Raw genomic sequence first — 22,651 nt, 5'->3', positions numbered from 1 at the left:
TGTAACTTACTACTGGGAAAGTGGGTCCTGGCTCCTTTGGTGAGATGGTTTTGTACCTTATGTCTTCACATGTGGCTCTAGTTACCTTGTCTTGGGCGATACATTCTTAGATGTTTTTGCTCTCAATTTAGTGTCCCTCCTTGTGGCCCACTTACAACAGTTACCTATGTGGAGTTTCCTTAATGGTGATTTGCTATTTCCTTCTTTATATATTATCAACTGGAACTCTGCTGAGAGAGGTAATGCTCACTCCTCCATGTATATTTAGCTGGTTGTATATATCACTTTGGATTTGTGGTTTCTTTGTTCTTTAAATTATTCAATGGGTTATGATCCTGTACCATTACTATTACTTTGCTGCCAAAATTGCTGCTGTGTGTTTCTCTAGCCAGCTGTGTACTTGTCAACCCACACTTGTGTTTCTTTCTTTCTTTTTCTTTTTTTTTTTTTCTTTTTTTTTTTTTTTTTCTTTTACATGTATTTTCTTCTCTGGCCCTGGATCCAGCCACTTCTCTGAGCAACTTCAGTTGAGGATGTAGAATTTGGGTATGCATACCACTGCTCAGTTCTCAGTGTTCTAGACCCTTCCAGCACATCAGCATAGGTGAGGCATGAAAATATCTGTGTTTTCATGTCTATAAGTATTTGACTTCTAAGCCATGAATGCGTATCAGTACTCTCCTTTTAAGCTCAACAACAGGATTCATCTTAGTCTTCTCTCTTCTGGTGTGTGTGTGTGTGTGTGTGTCTACTTATATGCACAACTGTCATTCTTTAGGTGCCATCTACCTTGTATTTTGAGATAGGATGTCTTATTGGCTTGGAACTCATGGCCTGTGAGCCTCTGGTATTTTCCTGTGTCTGCCAGTCCAACCTCCCCTATCAGGATTTCAAGCAAGCATCAGTACATTGAACTGTTTTGTTTGGCCTGTAGGGATGGAATTAAGGTTGTTGGCTTGCACAGCAAGTACTTTACCAATTAAGACATCCCCAGCCATTTTCCTCCCTTTTAGTTTTCTTGTATGATCAATTAGGGTGGATAGTACATACTGAAATTAATTTGTCACAGATTTTAAACAGTTCTGTTTCTGAAACAAAGCTTCATGGTATGGAGTTTCCCACTTGTGGCCCTATGCCTGACTTCCACTTGCAGTCAGCCTGTTCTGCATTTTCCCTGCCATTGCACAGAGCCATAGTTTTAATCACAGAAACTTTGTATTACGGGCCAGAGTATGAAGGTCACCTACCTAACTTTTCAGTTTTTGTTTGTGTGTGTGTGTGTGTGTGTGTGTGTGTGTGTGTGTGTGTGTGTATGAATGTGAATGTATGTTTTTCTGGCAGTTTCTACATAATGGGTTTCTCATGTGTGTATAGTCTTTTGTAGTCCAGGCAGGTGGTTGTAGACTGGTATTGCTAGTCTTCAGCAAACTATCAGCAGTGCAGGAATTGTTTGCAAGCCGTGGGCTCACTTTACTCCTGAGCCCCAGAGGCAGGTGGATTAGAAGCAGAAAGGTAGTCTCTCCGTCCTTATTTTAACTTATAATTTGTGTCCTTTGTAAGAACATCCCTTGACATTAAAGATCTTTCTGTGGTTTTGCCCAGAAGGCACCACGGGAAGGAGCTTCACCCTACCTGCCCTTCTATGGCTCCAGGACAGAGTCCTGGTGGAAGGAAGGCAGTTCAGTGTTTCTAGGGTTGTTTTTGGGAGGTTCTGTTCTGCTGGCTTACCTTAGCATCTAGGCACTTTGTTAATGGCACCTCTGTGCCACAAAGTCAGTTCATAATGTAGTGACTTCAGCAAGTTCATAGAGTCTTTAGCCACCTGCTCCTCCCAAAACCAGCTCCAGCCCCAGACTTTGCCAGAACAGCCTGGACATGGTGACTTCATCCTCCCTGCCATGTAGATTTTTTACCACCTCTCATGAGTGAGGAGTAAGGTAGGTGCTATTAGCACAGGATGAGGTTCTAAATCCTTAAATCTAAATGAACTGTGTATTTTATGCTTGATTTTGATCTCTGGGAATTTTTGAAAAATCAAGAAAGAGTTATGTCATGGCTGTTCTGCACTAGGCCTGCCAGAGCATCTCTGGTCCCATCACATGCCAGTTCTGTCTTCTATCTTTGCTTATACCCATATAGGTAACTAACTCACTGCCATGGAGTCCTGGCTTACAAGAAGGACACATAAAGGGCAGTAGCTCCTTGCCACCCACTCAGAAGTTAGACAGGAAAGGCTCTCTGGCAGGGAAAATTAAAGAAGGTTTCAATCTAAGGACATCTTGATATACAAGCTGGGACTTTCTAGAAAACTCATTTTAAGAGGACAGGTTTTGATTTGCTGTCCAAGCCCATATTTACTTTTATAAGGCATCAATTTTACTGCCTTATGGCATTGGTTTAATATATCTGCCATTTGGAGATTTTAAAATACAAACAAACAAACAAACAAACAAAAACCCAAAACAGGGTCTCATATAACCTAGGCTAGTATCAAACTCAATATGTAGTCAAGAGTAGCTTTGAACTTCTGATCTTTCTCCCTCTACTTCTTAAGTGCTAGGATTCCAGCACTATGTAGCACCATGCCAGTAGAATCTAAAGCCTCATGTATGTTTAGACAAGAACTTGGCCAGCTGAGCTATATCTTCAGCCCTCATTTGGAAATTTTTAACTTGAAAGATAGCCACCAACTTCTGCTGCCCTAGAAAAAGAGAGGGCTGGCTCAACGAGTAACACTACTTGCCATACAAGTATGAGGATCCGAGTTTGAATCCACAGAATACATGTGAAAGTCAGGTGTGGTAGCATGTGTCTTTGTAACCTTAGAGCTCATATGGTGAGATAAGAGGCAAAAAAATTCCTGGAAGTTCATTGGCAGGTAGCCTTGTGCATGGAGACTGTCTCAAACAAGGTTGAACAAAGGTGAGGACTGAGACCCAAGAATTTCTTCTGATCTCACATTTGCACTGTGACAGGCATGTGCTTGCATTCACACAAATGTTTATACACACATAAATAAAACAAGAAAGACACAGTTCACTGGAGAATGCATGGAGTTATTGAACCCTGTGGCTGCTGGGGAACCAGGCAGCTTTGGAGGTTTGTGAGGTAAAGACTCAAGACACAGCCACTAGACAGATTCCTTTTCAGTCAGTAGCCTTCTGTGTTATTTCACATCCCAGAGAGATGCCAGGCTCTGGGTTTCTGCCCAGCAGTGAAAGAGGAGGAGATGGCACCTCAAGTGCCAGTGCCGCTACAACCTCATAAAGCAGGAGAGGTAATTCTGTCCCTCCAGAGAAGAGTACTTCCTCAGTAAGGAGGAGACAGCTGAGAGGGCAAGGTGTACCCACAGCCTGCCCTGTGCACCTTTCTCCATTGTGAACCTTAGGGCTCAGCAGATGCTTCTTTGCTTCATCTTTGAGTCAGTGGGCATCTCCAGCATTCCCTCCTTGTGGGGTCCTGCTTGGCAAGTGCTGAGCAAGATCCAGCATTGTCTGGTCCTCCCTCTGCCCGTGCACTCGCGAAAGTCCGTTGCTGGGATGTTTTGTTTAATTTAACAGTTTTTTTAATTGTAATTTTGTAGCAAGTGTGTATTTAAAAAAAATAAAATCCAGACTACACTTATGCATTCCTCTTCATACAGCCTCTCTCTTACAGGGTCCACTGCGTCTCTCTTTCCAGAAGGACCCACGGCCACAGTCCTTGCAGCTGACAGTTGGGGAGGTATCTAGTGTGGTCAAGTCAACCCAGGAGAAGGTGAGCTGGGTGTTTGAACTGTGCCATCTTTCCCTGTGTACTTAGTGAATGCCAAGCTGGAGCTAGGTAAGTGCTTCATGCTTCAGAGTTACTGAAAGTATAGAACCATTATTCTTGGGAGAAATTGATTATCATTTGATAAATGGACTAAAAACATGTCTAGCCTGCACGTAAGAGAATATCATTAAGCCTTGTGATGGACAGAAATACCAGCATATGTGTGCATACCATCAGTGAGCCTAGAAAACATGTTACTGGGGCTGGGATGTAGCTCAATTGGGAACACGATTGCCTAGTGCTTTAAACATGTGTTTGATCCCTAGCATATAAATTAGGTATTGTGGTATGTACTGTTTTTCTAATACTCAGAAGGTAGGGACAGGAGGACCAGAAGTTCAAGGTCATCTTCAGGTACATAGTGAGTTTAAGGTCAAACTTGGGTACATGAGGCCTTGTATCAAAAAACAACAGATACCATGCAGCCCTGTGTCATGTTACTCTCTTTATATGAAATTCTCAGGACAAATAAACCATCTAATAGAACCAGGCTAGAGATGGCAGGACCTGGGTGGGGAAGGGCCTGTAGGGATTGGAGTGGTTACCTACAGTCAGAGGCCACATAGCTACCAATGTGTTGAAAGCATTTGAGTGCTTAGTCTAAAAGGCTGAATTCTATAGCCTTTCAGTAAAGCTGTCGTGTATACGTATGTGAAACCATCCGTGTGAGGCCAAGTTTCTGAGCCAGTGAGATGTGTTATAGAATTAGTCCTATTGCTTAGAGTTTATACATGAGATGCACATAAAAGACTGACCAGAAAATCTAAGGAAATCTCAAGACTGAGTCCAAGAAATACCAAAACTCAAATAATTTCTTGATTTAATATCAAGATTAATTTCAGCCTGCTGTGTTTACATACCATCTTGTACTTACTGCCTTTATTGCTAATGATTATTAAACAATACTATGCATTTTGTATCTGTGGGCCTAAATCTTCCCCTATATTAAAAATGTATTATTTGATTTGCCACCATCATTATATTTGAAAATTTTGTCTGCAGCGTGGATTTTTAAAACATCTTTTGTTTTCTAGCACCTTCATGGCACTACACAGCAGATTTTAACCTCAGTTCTATGAGGTTAAATGCTCTCTTCAAATTTATAGGCAGGAAGAATACACAGCACATATACATACATTCAGGCAAATATAACAACATGTGTAAAATAAAATTGAAATATAGTTTTAATTAAAAAAAGGCTTATTTGCCTAATTTTCAGTTATCTTCGAATCTCAAAAGCCCTTCCCACATGTCTAATGGGACGTCCACGGTGGTTCCTATGGAAGTCAGAGGCGTGAGTTTTACTATAGGAGGAAAAGGGACCCCATCAGTGTCATTCATTACAACTCTTGAAAATGTACTTTTATATACATAAAAAGAATATAGGTTTGGGCTAGAGAGATAGCTTAGTAGTTGAGAGTGCTTGCTGCTTTGGCAGAGGATTAAAGTTTGTTTTCTAGCATCCACAGCCTCCTGTAACTCTAGCTCCAGGGTATCTGACACATTCTTCTGGACTCCAAGTGTATCTGCACACACACACACATACATACATACATATATATATCATCTTCTTCCTCTCTGTTCCCTTAACAGTTTAGCTTATGCTTGCATGTCATATTATACATATATGATCTCATGTAGCTATATAAAATCTAGGAAACACAAATGAGAGAAACTGGCGATTATTTGTCTTCCTGAGTCTGGCTTAATGAGATTCCCTCCATTTGTAACCATTTCCCCATAAATGATGTAACTTCATTCTTCTAAATGGCTGACAGGAATTCTATACTATCTAACCATATTTTCTTTATGCATTTCTCTGTTGTTGGACATCTAAGCTAGCTTTATAACTTAGCTATAGTGAATACTTCTGTAGAAACATCTGTGTGCAAGTGTCTCTGTGAAGAGAATATATATTTTTAGGCTGTGACATAGACAATAGTCCTGTTCTCTGTCCTAGCTTCCTTCCCACAGTGGTGACCATCCTGAAGTTAGGCTAGTTCCTTCCTTCCTGTCCTTCTGTGTATTCCTCACCCCTGCATGTGAAAGATCTGTACCCATTTCACTTTCAAGTTAAATGTGTAGGGAGTATTTAGCAGACATCTTGGAGGGGATCCCAGGTATGCCCAGGGTGGGAGGAGAATGCTATCACTCCTCACCCTACACACCTGGTATTCCCTTCACAGCAAGGTTTACTTGTATTAACAAGTAGTTAATACTTGTATTAACAAATTAGTTACAGCTTTGTTTCCTTTGCTGTCACTGCTCAGGGTCTGGATAAACCAGGCTTGTGTGTCCCTCTTGCTTGGCCATCATTAGGGCCAAGGGCTTGTAGAATCAGATACATTTATTCCTCTTCCTTGGCTGGATTAATAGTTTACTTTCTTTTCTCACAGGCATAAAAAACAGATACTTCAGGGGCCTGACTATTCTCCTAACTTTCCAGTTGCACAATCAAGTGTGCCAGGCTGGGGTGGGCTAGGTGCGTCCAAGATATTGTTTAAAACTGGCCAGATTAATTACTGTGGTGCTATGACATCAGCCCAAGGGAGGCCCTTACTCCCCAACCCTTGCTGGTACAGAAGTCATACACCCATGCTATCTCCTTAGAGAGTCCAAAGAATTCTCTTGGAAGATACTAGAGTGGCAGAAGGAACTGAAGCATGTGGCAGGCACTGGAATATTGGAGTTGGCACAGCCCATGCAACTGGTAAGGACTGGAAGTAGATGCCCTGTGGCCAGTTTTACAGGGTAGAAACTGAGGCATAGAGAACAGAGGGCCCAACCTTCCTGGCACCTTCTTGGGAACGTGCCTGAGTCAAAAGCCAGCATTGACTCTGTCAGTCACAGATAAGGACTGTACTTCTTGGGAGTCGAGCAGCTTATGTTTGTTGTTTTCTGAAACTGCCAATTCTGAGGGGCAGTGGATTAGTGAAGCTGGTCTGGCAGCTGAGGAAGGACAGAGATGCAACATTACAGCAGTTCAGCATTAAATGTCTTCATGTTGCCAAAAAAGCAGCCTCAGAGAGTGAGTGGGTGAAGTACATTCATATTAGTCCATCCACAGGGTGAATTAGCAACCAAAGCCTTTAGGTTAATAGTGGTTGCACATCCTGCTCAGAATCGTGTCATTCACCATAGACAAAAGGGAAAAGCAGCTCAGACTATGTAAATACATCAGTATGGACATAGAATATTACTGGGCCTCATAAAGAAAGAAATACTGACATATCCTTTCAAGTGTATGAGGACCTTTTACTACATCCAGATATAAAAGAACAAACACTGTAAGAGGTATTAGGCAAGGTTCTAGATGCAGTCCATAGAGTCAAGTGCACAGGCAGAGTAGGTTAGGGGCTGGGCACAGAGTTAATGTGTTTGTGGGGACACCTTTCTGTTTGGGAAATGGAAAGTTCTGGAGTTGGGTGGTGTCACGATTGAACTACCTGCCCAGGAATAAAGGAGAGGGTGAGTTTTGTCCATGATGAAAGCCAATAGAGAAATTCATAAACTTTTACAAAGGTTCATTGCATCCACTCAGTTTTATTTGAAATGTTATTGCCCTTCCTGTGACTGCACTGTGGTTTCTTACTCATCATGCCCCTAGTTTGATTTTTGTGGGAGCCTCACATCCATAGGCAGGGACATGCATGCCGCAGTGTGCTATTTCTCACAGTTCCGGAGTTCAGGCACAGTTTGAAGTGGTGCATTCTGTCTCAAATGTCGAAGTTATATTGTTCCAAAATTAGCAACTTGGAAAACATGGAGAGGATTTACAAATACATGTAGTATCCTGTGCAGTATGAGCTTCCCTGAGATTAGCCTGTTTGGTCTTTAGGTCTGTTGCTTTGCTTCCTCCCATCACATACTCATGTTTCCCTTGTGTTTTTAAAATTGTCTAACCACCTTATCAGTGGGTGTACAGGGCTTGCTGGAGGTGATCTTCCTGTTAAGCAAAAGCTCAGAATAATATCTGGACAGGAGAAGGGATCTGAGGACAGACAAGTTGTCATGCTCCCTTGCTTCTTCACACAAGGCTTCCTGTCTGGACGTGTAGCTGGTAACATGCAGCACCCAGACTTCTTGGGTATAGAGATGGTATGAGTTAAGTGTGCACAGGATTGCTTAGCCCACGGCAACCAGTAACCACCTTTACCTTGCCCTAGCATCATTTCACTTTGTGTTTATTGCTTTATTATTCTTAGAAGTGGAAGTACTTGGGAAAGATTTAGAAGCATGTTCATTTTTTAAAACATAGGTGAGTGTTTTCCCTACATGTGTGTTTGTGTAGTGTCTATGGAGGCAAGAAGAGGGTGTCAGATTCCCTGGGACTGTAGTTACAGATAATTGTGAGCTGTCATGTAGGTGCTGGGAACTGAACCTGGGTTCTTCACAAAAGCAGCGAGTGTTCTTAGTCACTGAGCCATCTCTCTAGCCCCTGAGTTGAAGCATTTTTAAGGGTTTTGATTGGCTACCAGAAAGGCAACCTTAGAAAGGGAGTGATGGCAGTGTGTTCATTTTTACACAATTACAGGAAATACTGTGTGCTGGGAAGTTGAAAAGTACACAAACCAAGATGAAGTTGTCCCTTCTCTGTTTATGGCCACCTCCTCTATTGCAATTGGTCTATTCACAGTAGCATCCTCAGTAGTTTGTAACCTGCCCAATTTGGAAGGTGTCTAACACACACACTGTAACTTCCTTTTTTAAAAAATATTTTTTAAAAATAATTATTGGCTTTTGCATTTTCTTGGCCAAATGAAGAAATTATGTGTCCAGGTGCTGTTCTTTTGAGGTTAGATGGGCTGACCAGGCAGCCCATCTGTCTCTTGATTCCCAAAGTGGTTGCCTTCCACTGGTTATGGGTGTAGGAAGGGTGAGACTTTGTCTTAGCTGTCCCTAATGTCTACTCACCTGTAGGAGTGGTGTGTGTGTGTGTGTGTGTGTGTGTGTGTGTGTGTGTGTGTGATCTTCCTGACATTCTGGGAGGGCAAGACCCCTTATATTCTTGGTTTCTGTATGTGGTCTTTTCATTTTTGGACAGATGCCTTAGCCAGCCACAACACATCCATTTTTAGAAAGCACTGGAGCCAAAAAAAATAAGCTTTTCTCATAGTATGTCCCAGTTGGGACATTACTTAACTCTCCCATTAGATAAAGACCAGAGGCATGGATATCTCTTTTTAATATTGTTCTGGAATTGGTTGTAGCTTTGTTGTGTTCTGCTTGACCCTTTCCCATGGGGTGCAAATTTCCAGTGAATTCTTTGTCACTTTCCCTACATAGTCTCCCTGCTATGCAGAATTCTTGAGAACTTGAGGACCAAAGTCCATGGTGTAGAGAAATGAAAACTTTTAATTCCAAGAGTGTTTAGAAGCCCTTCCTGCCAGCTTCCACCATGACCTCAGGTTTTGTTCTCATCTTTCTAATTTGGCCTTCGCCAAGGACACATATCTTATGCTAAGAACGGAACAGGTCCTCCCAAGCCCAGCATGTTACATTGCATAAGTCTTCTCCGAGCTGAGTAAGAGTGAGGACTGGCTACTTGGTTTGTGAGCTTATACATAGGGCTCTAAGCTTGGACTTTGTCCTGTAACCTTTCAAGGTCTCTGTGTGTCACAGTTTTTTTTTTTTTAAAACACAGGTTCAACACCAGTCCCTCTCCACAGCCCATAGTGAAATCTTTTAAGGCTTGAACAGAAAAAAGTACCAAGGACTGGGTCAAGATTCAGGACCTGCCCACTCCCCACTGAGTCTGGAGCAGTCTGGTTCACACAAGGCACTTTTGGGCATTGTATTTCTTAGTGAGTATCTTCATACTGAGTTATTTTCCCATTCAGTTCAATTCTGACCCTCACTAGCTGTTAGTGTAACTAGCTGGGTTCCAGGCTGAGGCCTATAAGCCTGGCCCTACTCTATACTCCACTTTTGACTAGGGGACAAATTGGGGCTTTGTAGGACCCCTTTAGTTCAACAGCTTGGAATGGCTCGTAGAACCCAGGAAAACAGTTTGTATTATTTCCAGTTTATGAAGTTACAAATAAAAGATGTGTACATAATGTGTATGGAGTAGGCATAGCCCCCAGGCCCCTCTGGACATGATTCTTCCCAGGACCTCCCTTCTTCACCTGAACTTGGATGATGGCTTCAGCACTCTAAATGACTGATTATTATTCAGTTGCTTGTTAACCTGGACCTCTTGGCTTTTTAGAACTCTTAGTCTTTCTGACCAATCCTACCTGGAAGCTGTCTAGGGACTCCCAGCAACCACCTGTCTCATTAGTTCACAAGAGACACTTCCTTATCACCAACAGCAACCTGAAGAGTGGTGGCATTTTCCTGTGGTAATTTCCCTCAAGGGGCATCCTGTTAGATGAATAGATGACACTTCCTCCAGGCATAAGCCTGGCCCAGCTGTCAGGTACTGATCATAGCAAGGCCTGCTGTAAAGAGGTGATCTATGGACCTAGGCTCTGCTCTCCTGAGGTCTTTCTGCCTTCTTGGTTAGTCTCAGCATGCACCAATTGGTGATTTCTCCTAGACTTAATTACATACGTAATTACAACTATTCCTAACTTTATTCTCTTTCCTCACATCTTAGGAGAAGTCTATTCTAGAATGTTCCACCCAAGAGACATAAGGTTATATTTCCATACAAGAGTAGCCTGGAGTCAGTTCACCCTCCACAGTGTGCAGTGTGGCCCTTCTTCGTCTCTCAGCTGGATCAGAGGCTTCCCTATCTAGTGTTTTGACAATCTAGGTACAAAACCCAACGACAAAAGCAGCCCTATCATGCCATGGCCACCTGCTCAGTCATATCTCTTTAACAGATGGGATGGGTGTTATTCTAAATGCAATGTAACCCTTGGCAGAAGAGGATACACTTTAAGGAGACATTGGTGTCTTTCTTGTCCACTTTCGACCTAGTGAAACAATGAAGCCCAAAGAGTTAAAACTTCTCCAGGAATCCTGTGCTCAGGAAAAAAAAAAGGCTGAACCTTGGTGCCAGTCAAAGGAGGAACTTGTCTCCCAGGAAGAGATTTCACACAGTGCTGACAGCTTATCAGACTTTCTGACAGGAAAGATTGAAGTTAAGACAGTGATGGGTGAGTGATGGATGGGCAGCCTTGACTAGCTGCTTAGCTATAACACTCTTTGCCCACTCTTTAAACATCAATCTCATGTCAGGACCCTGCAGATAGACTTGAGATCACGACCCTTTATTGGTTCCTCTTTCCAATATAACCAGGATGTCCAGTCATTGTCGTCTTCTTCTTCTCCTCCTCTTCCTCCTTCTCCTCCTTCTTCTCCTCTTCTTCCTCCTCCTCCCCCTCCTTCTTCTTCTAATTAATTTATTTATTTACTTTACATCCCAATCGAAGTTTCCCCTCCTTCCTCTCCTCCCAATCCAACCCTCTCCTCCCCCCTCCCCCACTTCTCCTTCCTTTCTTTTCAGGGAAAGGGAGGCCTCGCATGTGTATCACCTGTCTTGGCATATCAAGTTGCAGTAGGACTAGGTGTGTCTTCTCCTATTGAGGCAGGATAAGGCAGCCCAATTACTGGAAAGGAAGCAGGCAGCATAGTCACAGACATGTGCTCTAAGGAGACTCACAGGAAGACTAAGCTGCATGTCTGTTACATATATGTAGGGAGCTTAGGTCTATCCCATGTATGCTTTCTGGTTGATAGTTCAGTTTCTGTGAGCCCCTATGGGCCCAGGTTAATTGATTCTGTAGGTTTTCTTGTGGTGTCTTTGACCTCTCTGGCTCCTTCAACCCTTCCCTCTCTTCCACCAAGATTCCCTGAGTTTTTCCTACTTGTTTGGTTGTGATGTTACTCCATCTGTTTCTATAAGTTGATGAGTGAAGCCTCCCAGATGAGAGTTATTCTAGGCTCCTGTCTGCAATTATAGCAGAATATCATCAATAGTGCCAGGGGTAGGCTCTCTCTCATGGCATGGGTCTCAAGTTGAGCCAGTCAGTGGTTGGCCATTCTCTCTATTTCTGCTCCATCTGTATCCCTGCACATTTTGTAGGCAGGACATATTGTGGTTTGAAGGTTTTGTGGCTGGCTTGATGTCCCCATCCCTCCATTGGAAATCCTGCATGGTTATAGGAGGTGACCATTTCAGGTTCCATATCCCCCACTGCCAGGAGTCTTAGCTAGAGTCACCTTCATAGATTCCTGGGAGTTTCCATTCTAGCTTGTTCTAGAGATGCCCCCTCCCACCAATTCCAGTTCTCTCTACCAGTTCTCTCTTCGTCCTCCCCAGACTTGTACACAATTCTTTACAAACCTTGAAAGAACAATATTCAACTTTACATGGATAAACAAAACCCTGGGATAGCTAAAACAATTCTGTAAACAAAAGAACTGAAAGTATCATTATCCTTGATTTCAAACTGTACTACAGAGCAATAGTAATAAAAACCACACGGTATTGGCATAAAAACAGACAGATTGATCAATGGAATCAAATAAAAGACCCAGAAATAAATCCACACACCTACAGACACTTGATTTTTGACAAAGAAGCCAAAACTATAAAATGGAAAAAACAAAGCATTTTCAGCAAATGTTGCTGGTTTAGCCAAATGCCTGCATGTAGAAGAATGCAAATAGATCCATATCTATCACCTTACACAAAACTCAAGTCTAAGAGGATCAAAGACCTCAACATGAAACTGGATACACTAAATATGATAGAAGAGAAAGTAGGGAATAGCCTTGAACACATTGGCACAGGAGACAACTTCCTGAACAAAACAACAACAACTTAGGCACTAAGATCAACAGTTAATAAATGGGACTCTATAAAACTGAAAAGCTTCTAAAAGGCAAAGGACAACATCAATAGGAGAAAATGGCAACCAACAGAATGGGAAAAGATCTTCACCAGTCCTACATGGGAAAGGGGGCTGATGTCATATATGTATGTATGTGTATGTATGTATACACACACACACACACACACACACACACACACACACACATATGTATCGAGAAATTAGACATCAACAAACCAAATAAGCCAATTAAAAATAGGGTCCAGAGCTAAAAAGAATTCTCAACAGAGGAATCTCTAATGGCTGGGAAGCACTTAAAGAAATGTTTAATATCCTTAGTCATCAGGGAAATGCAAATCAAAACAATTCTGAGATTCCATCTTACAACTGTCAGAATGGCAAAGATCAAAAACTCAAGTGACAGCTTATACTGGTGAGGATGTGGAGCAAGGGGAACATTCCTTCATTGCTAGTGGGAGTGCAGACTTGAACAACCACTTTGGAAATCAATTTGGCAGTTTCTCAGAAAATTGGCAATTGAGCTACCTCAAGACCCAGCTATACTACTCCTGGGCATATACTCAAAAGATGCTCCACCATACCACAAAGACACTTGCTCAACTTTACTTATAGGCATAACTTTATTTGTAATAGCCAGAAACTATAAACAACCTAGATGTCCCTCAACTGAAGAATGGATAAAGAAAATGTGGTACATTTACACAATGGAATATTACTCAGTTATTAAGAACAAAGATATCATAAAATTTGCAGGCAAATGGATGGAACTAGAAAAGATCATCCTGAATGAGGTAACCCAGACCCAGAAAGACAAACATAGTATATATTCACTTATAAGTGGATATTAGCCATAAAGCACAGGATAGCTATGCTACAACCCACAGACTCAAAGAAGTTAAGTAACAAGGAGGACCCAAGGGAAGATGCTTGAATCTCACTGAGAAGGGGAAATAAAGTAGACTTCAGGGATAGACAGAGGAAAGGAACAGGGTGAGAGATAGGGTAGAGAGGGAACAGGAAAGTTCAAGTCACAGTGTATACTTCTTTCTATGTTTTTTATAAGTATTTGTCACTTCAGTATGTGTACTACAGCATGTAGCTGAGCCAGTGTGTTAGGTTTGCTTGTACCCTGAGAACTCTGCTGTAACATATATTTGGAAAACTTACCGGTACTAGCAGTGATCACACAAAGAACCAACCTCAAAGACTGCAAATGATGTCACCTTTCTAGATGAGTGGTCCAGTCCCCTGTGATAGGCACTTTTGACTCAAGCCAAGGTTCCTAATGGTATAAGGACCAACTTAGGCTAAAGTTTTAAATAAAAGTTTGTGCCTGCTCAGTATGTAGGAAAAGCCCAGTCAGGCTCCTGGGGTTTGGGATGGGTGGGTGCTTGCTCCTTACTCCAGGCCACAGGGTCTCTGTTTATTAATTGCAAATCCTTCTCCAGTAGGTCTGAGCATAGAAAACAGGGGCAGGATTTCATAACATCCCACAATAGTCATATCTCTGATGGCCTTGGGTATGATGGGCCCAGGCTGTGTTTCTTTTCATTTGTGTTCACAACACTCCTCTGTTAGAAGACAGACAGAGCCATTAGATGGAGGGAACCTGAGATAAGCTGCCAAGCAGTGACTCTGGCCAGTATGCACAACATTCTCTGTGGCTCTCACACCTGTCCACATCTATCATAGAAGAGATGAGAAAGAATGAGGCATCCCATGAGGTTGTGAAACCATAGCAACAGTGTAGACAGTGGGAAGGCCACAGCCACCCAGGATGTACAGCCAGTAGTATGCACTTATTTCTACCTGCGTGGTTATTGTCCTTTGTATGCTGACATTGTGGTGAATTCAGCAAATTTGTCTTTATTTCTCCTAACAGAAATCTCCATTGATCTTTTTGTTTGCTTTGTATGACTTGAAATTTCAGTCATGCCATTAACCTGGTATGTATGCTAAAATGCTAATAGGTTGTGCAATTGTTTTGAGGTAGGATCCTTCCCATGGCAGGTGGAAGCTCCTCCTGGGAGGGTCCACCCTCTGAATGCCACTATAGACACTTCCCCGAGAGAACCTGCTTATTGGGTATTGGTTGACACATGAGGAAATGTTCCTTGCTGGGGGCTAGTAGATCAGTAAGGTTTTGGAATATAGAACATCATGAGTAGATGACTAGGCCTTCAATAGTAAGTGCCAAGTACCAGCAAGGAAAAGATCCAGTTCCTCCCAGTCTTCCTTTTAAAGGAAACATCTTTTCCATGTTTTCACATGCAGAGTCCTTGAGGGAGAAAGCTTATATGCAGATGTTTCTGTGTGAAACCATATTACATAGTCACAATTCCCCTTGTAGTATAGCATGGGGTGGGGGCTCTTTTTGGCTTCATAATATCTTGATTTGAGCAGAGAACACTGCTGGAATGAGAGTTAGAATCTAGAATAGGGAACCAGTGTGGTTCAGGCACACCCTCTCTACCCAGCATGCCTTGGAGATGTTTGCCATCTTGTTTCCAGAAGTTTTCATTTTAGCCCCCTGGGAGAGTTCCTTATGAAATAGCCTTCAGGTCTATTCCTGTGACTCGTGAGCAAATAGGATGCACTGGTTACTTTCTCATTGCTGTGACAAAATACCTGGTAAAAGACACTTAAGGGGGAAGAGTTTATTCTAGTTTGTAGCCTGAGAGGGTATAGTTCTTTCTATTGGAGAAGGCATCTGACAGGGACATAAGGCAGCTGATCACATTGAACCTGTTCCCAGGAACTTGACAGAGATGAGTGCTGTACTCAGCTAGCTTTCTCCCTTTTTGGTCCAGGACCCCAGCCTATGACATGGCACTGACAAGATTCAGGGTGAGTCTTCCCACCTCAACCCAGTTTAGACACTCCCTCACAGACATGGCCAGTGGCTTTTCTCCGAAGCCATTTTAGGTTCTATCAAGTTGACAGTGTAGACCATTACATAGGGTGAGTACTGTAACTGTGATAGTACTTAACTCTGGCTAGTTTTACTTTTTAAACTGAAGACCCCCTGTTTCAGAGTAGACATTGGGTTTGATATCCTCATATCTTTAAGAATGTTTATAGAGGTAAGAATAGATTGCAGAGTTGGGAATGACACTTGATTTGGGAACTGGTGGTAATGGGTCAAAATCCTGTAGAGAAAAATTCAATGAGAGAGATTCATGCCCCTCTCTTTGGCTTTCATGTATGAAAACAATGTGCTCCAAATAACTGATTTCCTGAGGAATCTCATGCTAAGGAAAGAAAAGGATAAGTTCTGATGCTAGCTAGAGGAGGAACTTGCCTCTTAAAAAGGATTCCACACTATCTGTCAAACTACATTGTAGGAGAAATGGGAGCCAAGACCTTATAGGGCACTGATGGGTGGGATCCTACCTTTAACAGGGCTGCTTAGCTGTACATGCCTCTTGCCCTCCATTTGAACCTAATTCTCATTTCAGCCCCTACTTCGGGGGACAAGACAGATTTGAGGGGTAACTGGACCTCTTTCTTATTTTCCTCTTCCTAACGTGGCCAAATTGAATTTCCTTTCTCTGCTTTTCTTTTGTTTGTTTGGCTTATTTGAGGACTCATGACCAAACTCCTTAGGGCTGCCAGAGCCTGCCCTCTGACCTGACAGCTCCGATAATAGATTTACTTCCTTTATATTTGGTGGCTCCTTCCTTACAGCATGAGATCCAAGTGAAAAATGCACTCAGTAACTCTTTAGATGCATTTTCTCAGCTGTGCCCCTAGTTCTTTTGGAGGCAAAAATAATAAGTGATTTTGAGTTCTAGAATGTTCTGAGAGGAGCTATGCCACAGGTAAGATGGAAAGTGAAACAGTGGTGAGATATTAAAGGGTTGGGCTTCCCTGTTGGCAAGCAACAGCATGACTGTATGGTTTGGGAGGACATTTGGCAGGAATCTGGCTCCACAAGACATTTTTCCCAGATAAGAGCTATGTGTGTGGGTGTAAGGTTTTGAAGCCAGACAGGAAAAAAAAAAGGTGAACAACAGACTCTGGTTGCTATTTGCTAGGACAGGCTATTCAACAAGATGGTGTCAGTGACCTGAGTCTCTCTCCTTCACCCTTAGAAGCTTGTAGGTTTCAAATCTGTGACTCCTAATCCTAACCCTGTTAGTATATAGGCAGTTCTACTGGCTTGTTCTCAAGAACCTAGCAACTGCTTACTTACATCACACACTACCAGGTTTGTCAGGTGTGTGTTTCTGATTAAAAGAACCATTAGCCACCCCAGATCTTTCTCTGCTTCCTCTCTCCGTCCCCACTTCCTTGTCTCCCTTGTCTGCATGGTGACTTCTTCTTCAGTCTTGTCCCCTGAGACAGGTGAATTCACCTGGGAGCCATTCCCAAATAAACCTGCTTTTATTCTTTTAATTTGACTTGAATTGACTTATTTTTGTCAGAAAAAAAAAAAAAAAAAACCTATTAGAAGCTACTTTCTTTTATCTAGGAGAATCCTAGACACATGCTTACGTGCCTACCACAGACGCCATAACCATTTTTGCTCTTGAAAGAGACAGTATGCTGGGCAGTGGTGGCACACACCTTTAATCCCAGCACTTGGGAGGCAGAGGCAGGTGGATTTCTTGAGTTCGAGGCTAGCCTGGTCTACAGAGTGAGTTCCAGGACAGCCAGGGCTACACAGAGAAACCCTGTCTTGAACTCCCCCCCCCCCAAAAAAGAAAGAGACAGTATTTATTGGGAATTATAGTCAGCCTTCTGTTCTGAAATGGTGGTATCACTTAGGATTCTGTGGGTGATTTGAGGAGAAAAGATCCCAGGACTCAGGCAGGTCTGGTTTTTGTTTGTTTGTTTTTGTTTTGTTTTATTTTGTTTTTAATCTAGGAAACTCATTCCTGGGAGGCAAGTGCCAGCTTGGTAGTATATACTAATGATACTTAACCTTTCAAAAAGCCACTGCTTTACTTGAGAGATGGTTGTTGGCAAAATGCTTGCCTTGCAAGTATGAGGAGCTGAGTTTTATCCCAGAATTGATGTTTAAAAATAAATGCTGGACATGGTGGCATGTGCTTGTAACACCTGAGGAGGTGAAGACAGGCAGGCTTCTAGAGTCTACCATGCAATCATGAGGACCTGAGTTTAGATCCCCAGAACCAACTTAAAAGTCAGGTGTGGCAGTGTCCATATGTAACCCAGTGGTAGGTGCAGACAGGCAGATCCTGGGGGTTTGTTGGTGAGTCAGTCCAGCAGAAATGGTGAGCCACAGGTTCAGTGAGAGATCCTATCTCAAAAAATAGGTAGAGAAGCAATTGAGTAGAACAGTCATCAACCTCTGACCCCTACACTTGCCTGGATGGGTTAGCACATCAGCACACATACATACACCACATGTATAAACACATATGCATTGCACACTGGCATTCCAGAACAGATATTTGGAACCCATGCCAGAAGAACCTAAAAACTATGCTTGGACAGGTCTACATAATGAGGGGCTAACTAGAAAATCTAGTTATCATATTTGAGGGAGCTCTGGATTCACAATCAGTTTCCTATTCCTTAAGTAGGTGTTAACCCTGGGCATTCTGGCCCTTTAAGATGGCTGGTAAGTTGTCAGGGTCCCTAAAATTTGTATGGGATCCTGCTTGCTACTGTTGAATTGAGAGACCTGAAAGTGAAGCCTTCTGTGTGAATTGAGAGAATTAATCCTTATTGTGGAACGACAATAATATAGGTCAAGAAGATTAGTGGCTTAAAACCATTTGGTTCTCCTCTATTTGACAAATGAGGCATTGTGGCTCTCGGGTGGCAGAAGCAGAACCCTGGGGAGGGGTTCAGATGGCTGGCTGTCCAGTGAGAGCTGTTTACTCAGATTGTCACATCAAAATGTGGAAGTAAGGCAAGTGTGGTGGCTCATTCCTGTCATCCCAGCTACTCAGGTGATCAAGGTTTTGAGATGAGCCTGAGTTACGTAGTGAGCTACAAAGTAAGACTCTTAAATATTTTTTTTTTAAAGTTGTGATTAAGAGAGGTTTTGTAACATGAGCCTATAATTCCAGTGTTTAGAAGGCTGAGACAGAAGGATGTAGAGTTCTGTCGACTGCCTCAGCTAATAGTAAGTTTAGGTCATCAGCTCAGACTTGGATTGAGAACCTGTCTCAAAAAAATTTATTTTTTTTAAAAGAGGAAAAAAAAAAGAATGAAAGAACAGAGGCAGCTTCTTACTCCCACACCACTGAGGTAGGCTCAGGTGGTTTGTTTAATGAGTTTTCATAATATTCCATGAGGGCACTAACAAGGCTAGTGTATGTGACTGATGAGGTACAGTAGGCCTGGGGAGGAATCGTGATGCTATGAAAAGACTTCCCAACCTGAAGCAGCCCCATTAGTGATGCTATTAGTACTGGAGTTGGGGAGGTAAGTGGTTTCTCAGTCCTTTCTCCCACGACTGTGATAAAATACCTGACAACAGCAGCTTATGGGAGAAAGGGTTTGAGGTCACTCTGCACCTATATCCAGAAAGCAGAGTGATGGATGCTGAGATAATTTCTTTTCATGCATTCTAGACTCAAGCCAGGGGACCCTGCTGCTTTTCTTTATTATGTGTCTGTCCACTTTAATTAACTTAAGCAAGATAATCCTCACAGGCATACCCAGGGCTAACCTAATCTAAACAATCCCTCATGGCTGTGAATGGAGCTTGTCTACTAGGTGGTTCCAGATCCTGTCAAGTTTACAGCCAACATTCACTACCACAAGTAGCTAATCATGAGCTTTGGGGTCTTGTGTTCTAGAGGTCCTCAAGTCCTTTGAATTTAGTTATTGGCCTGATTTCTTCCTACGTTTACCCAAGTGCTTAGATGTTCTGTGTCTTTCAAGGGATGGCTGTTGGGCAGCTTTATGTATCCTTGGAAGCCAAGTTTTCTTATGAGGTTTAAAGCACACCCCACCTCCCACCACAAGCCACTTGTATTCTTAGTACAGTGCTGATGGGCTCAGTGTAGAAGGTTCTAGAACATCTTGATAGTCATGCAGCAAGGCCTTCTCTGTTTTATTTTAAAGCAGTAAAAGGCACAGGCCCTGGGAACAATGACATTTCCCTGAATCAGTCATCAGTGTGTGGAGTTTCTGTTATCAAAATTTCCAGAAAGGATTGTTTATAGAACATTTATTTTTAACATGAATCAGTGACATTTCTCATCCAAACATTTTTTGTTGTTGTTTTAACCTTCTGTGGACTCTGGTCCACATAACCAGTCCCTGTCATCCATCTTTTGAGAGCAACGTCACAGGAATGGAAAGAAAGGTGCACCCGTTTCTTCCAGAATTGAGAAGCAAGGTGATTTTTTTTTTAGGTGAACTCCTGCTAGGCCTGTGTGTTCCTAGATTTCAGAAGCTGCCATAATGGGACTCAGAGCACCTGGAGGATTTGTTAGAGTGTGTATATTGAGGGGCAGCAGAAGCTGTGTGGGGGAAGGCCAGGGATAAGAAATGAAGAGGAGTGATGGCCTAGCTCTGCACTTTGTGCATCAGGTCTGGCAAAGTAATCATTTTCATAATCTTTCCACTTTGTGTTTTAGATTCTGAGAAATATGCTGGAGAAGTAAAGGATTTTTTATGACTCCCAAACTGAACCTCAGCAATGGGCTCGGTTGTTCCTTGGGGGAGGCAGAGGTCTATCCTGTGTCATCTTCAGACTTTGCTCACTGTCCAGATTCCTGGAGGCCTGGCCACCCTGTTGTGTCATGCCTAGCATGTTCTGTTGTTGCAGCTCCTGTATACCTAGCATCTGGTCTTGGTGCACACTGGACATACTCAGGGTTCTGCCAGGCATGGCTGGAGTCTGAATTAGAAGCTCTGCTTCTCTAGAACTCGCTTACAAAAAAAACACTGTGTTGTTTTGGTCATAAAATCACCCCTCTGAAATACCTTATGACAGATTGTGGTTTGGTTTATTATTGATACAATTACTTGTCTCTGTCTTCTATAACCTTATTCTAAAATACAAGAGTTGGGGCTAGGGTTAGTTTATTTTATATTTGAGCTCATATAATAATTCTGTTAGAGTTATTTAATTTTACATTTACCTAATACTTTATGTTTTTAGATTTATTCTCATATTAAAAATAATATACTAAGATTATTTAGATAGAAATAATTTTTATGTTCTAGATAAGATTTTAAATTTTTTTCAATCAGTGCATGCTAAAGTTTTTGTTTTGGTTTGATTTTGAGTTTTTTGAGACATGGTTTCTCAGTGTAGCTCTGGCTGTCCCGGAACTTTCTCTGTAGACCAAGCTGGCCTCAAACTCAGAGATCCGTCTAACAATGCCCCTGAGTGCTGGTTTTAAAGGTATGTGGCACCATACCCAGCAAATTTTTAAATTCTATGCTTAATTTATTTTAAAGACTTACTTTTAGTAAAAGACAGCAAGTGAATTTTCTCTCCATGAGGGTAAAAATTTCTAGAGCTTATAAAACAATAAGTGTATTTATTCTCTCTCTCTCTCTCTCTCTCTCTCTCTCTCTCTCTCTCTGTGTGTGTGTGTGTGTGTGTGTGTGTGTGTGTGTGTGTGTGTGTGTGTGTAGATCAGAGACAACTTGAATAAGTTAGCTATTTGCTTACATCATGTTAATCCTGAGGAAGGAACTCAGGTCTAGTGGTAAGCATCTGTAGTGGTGACTCATCTCATTGGCCTTGTCTAGGGGATTTAAAAGTAGCCATTGTGAAAAAAATATAGCAGTGATTTTAAAAGAACAGAACCATATATATATGGAAAAACCATGGCAATTAGATTTAAGCAGAACAGAATTTCTTGAGAATCCATCAAGAATCAAGGGTCTGAAGCATTGTCTAGTTATGTATCTGACTATTAATCCAAAGTTGAGACCCAAAATTCTTTCCTTGCTAATATAGAAAGTCTAAGTTATTCAATGAAATGAAGATGTCCATCCTCGTTGTTCTCTGAAGATTCCCTGTCCCCTGTCTCTCCAGATGGTGATCTGTCATGTAGTGGGTGAGACTCTTCAGTTCTTGGTCAGTGCAGGGCCTGCCTCCACCACAGGCTCAGAATGCCAGCTGTATGATGTCCAGCTTTCCCCATTTCATTTAAAGGTAAGGCTGTGTAGATGCTGTCAGTCACAGGAAATACATGGTAGTCATGACCTTATGTTCCCTACCATAGGAGGGACCCAGGGAGGATTCCTCCATGCTGAGTTACAGGGCTCTGAGTATCATTCTTATTAATTATGAATCAGGTCATTATCTTTAAACTGTAAGTCACCATGAACATGACTCAGAAAAGCACACCACCCTGTAAGGTCTGTACCCAGCATAGATGATGACTCCCCATAGCTATGTAGTTGAAGCCTTTTCTTCTAGTTCTTTCATCCTATATACTCTGTCCCCTCTCTGAGGCCATGTGGAACTAGAGCAATATGGTGTATAACTGGTTGGGAGAAATGACTAGATAACTGGGTAAGGGTCCTATGACCCACCTTGCCTATTGCAAGTGGACATAGCTGATCTAATAAAAATATTGGCAGTTTGAGGGCTACAGGACTGCAGGCTAATAATGTTACTGTTGGCTATATATTAGTTGTAAAGAGCTTGTGTACCACTTCACTCTTTGCTTGGTCACTGTACCCTGTTCTTTTTCAGCTCAGTTACCATGGGTGTAGTTCTCAAACCATACCTATTTGCCTGTTCTCCTTCTAGCCTCTATCATTATTAAAGATGCTTATGATTCCTTTCGGTCACCTGGAGATAAAAGATGTTCTCACCACATTAAGGTCCAGGCCCTAATTACACCTGCCAAGTCTGTAGGATTTCAGGTCTCAGTTCAAACTTAAAATTGAAAGAATCCCACTGTCCCAGGACACATCCAGGGAGGAGCACATGGTAGACCAAGGCAGAAGCTGAGCTATTGTCTGTGAGAACATGTGACTAAAGGAACACACAGGGCAGGAGTGATGGCTCAGTGGTCAAGAGCACATGCTGTTGTTGCAGATAACCTGGGTTTGGTTTCCAGCATCCTCATGGTTGC

General features: G+C 42.2%; 1 protein-coding gene across 9 annotated transcripts in view; it reads left to right on the top strand.

The window, feature by feature from the left end:
* C2cd2 (C2 calcium dependent domain containing 2) overlaps window positions 1-22,651 on the top strand; it is a 63,478-nt gene that overhangs the window by 5,774 nt on the left and 35,053 nt on the right. For 4 of the 9 annotated variants that reach the window (XM_076911153.1, XM_034514921.2, XM_034514920.2 and 1 more), the window contains exons 2-3: window positions 3,658-3,756; window positions 21,601-21,720. In XM_076911153.1, coding sequence (XP_076767268.1) covers window positions 3,658-3,756; window positions 21,601-21,720 — 219 coding nt within the window. Of the gene's footprint in view, window positions 1-3,657; window positions 3,823-21,600; window positions 21,721-22,651 lie in introns of those variants that run through there. The other 5 variants (XM_076911156.1, XM_076911154.1, XM_076911152.1 and 2 more) reach the window with 3 other exon arrangements.

The sequence above is a fragment of the Arvicanthis niloticus genome, chromosome 12, assembly GCF_011762505.2.
Source record: "Arvicanthis niloticus isolate mArvNil1 chromosome 12, mArvNil1.pat.X, whole genome shotgun sequence".
NCBI classification, from domain to species: Eukaryota; Metazoa; Chordata; class Mammalia; order Rodentia; family Muridae; genus Arvicanthis; species Arvicanthis niloticus.
This window is presented reverse-complemented; position numbering and strand designations above follow the sequence as displayed.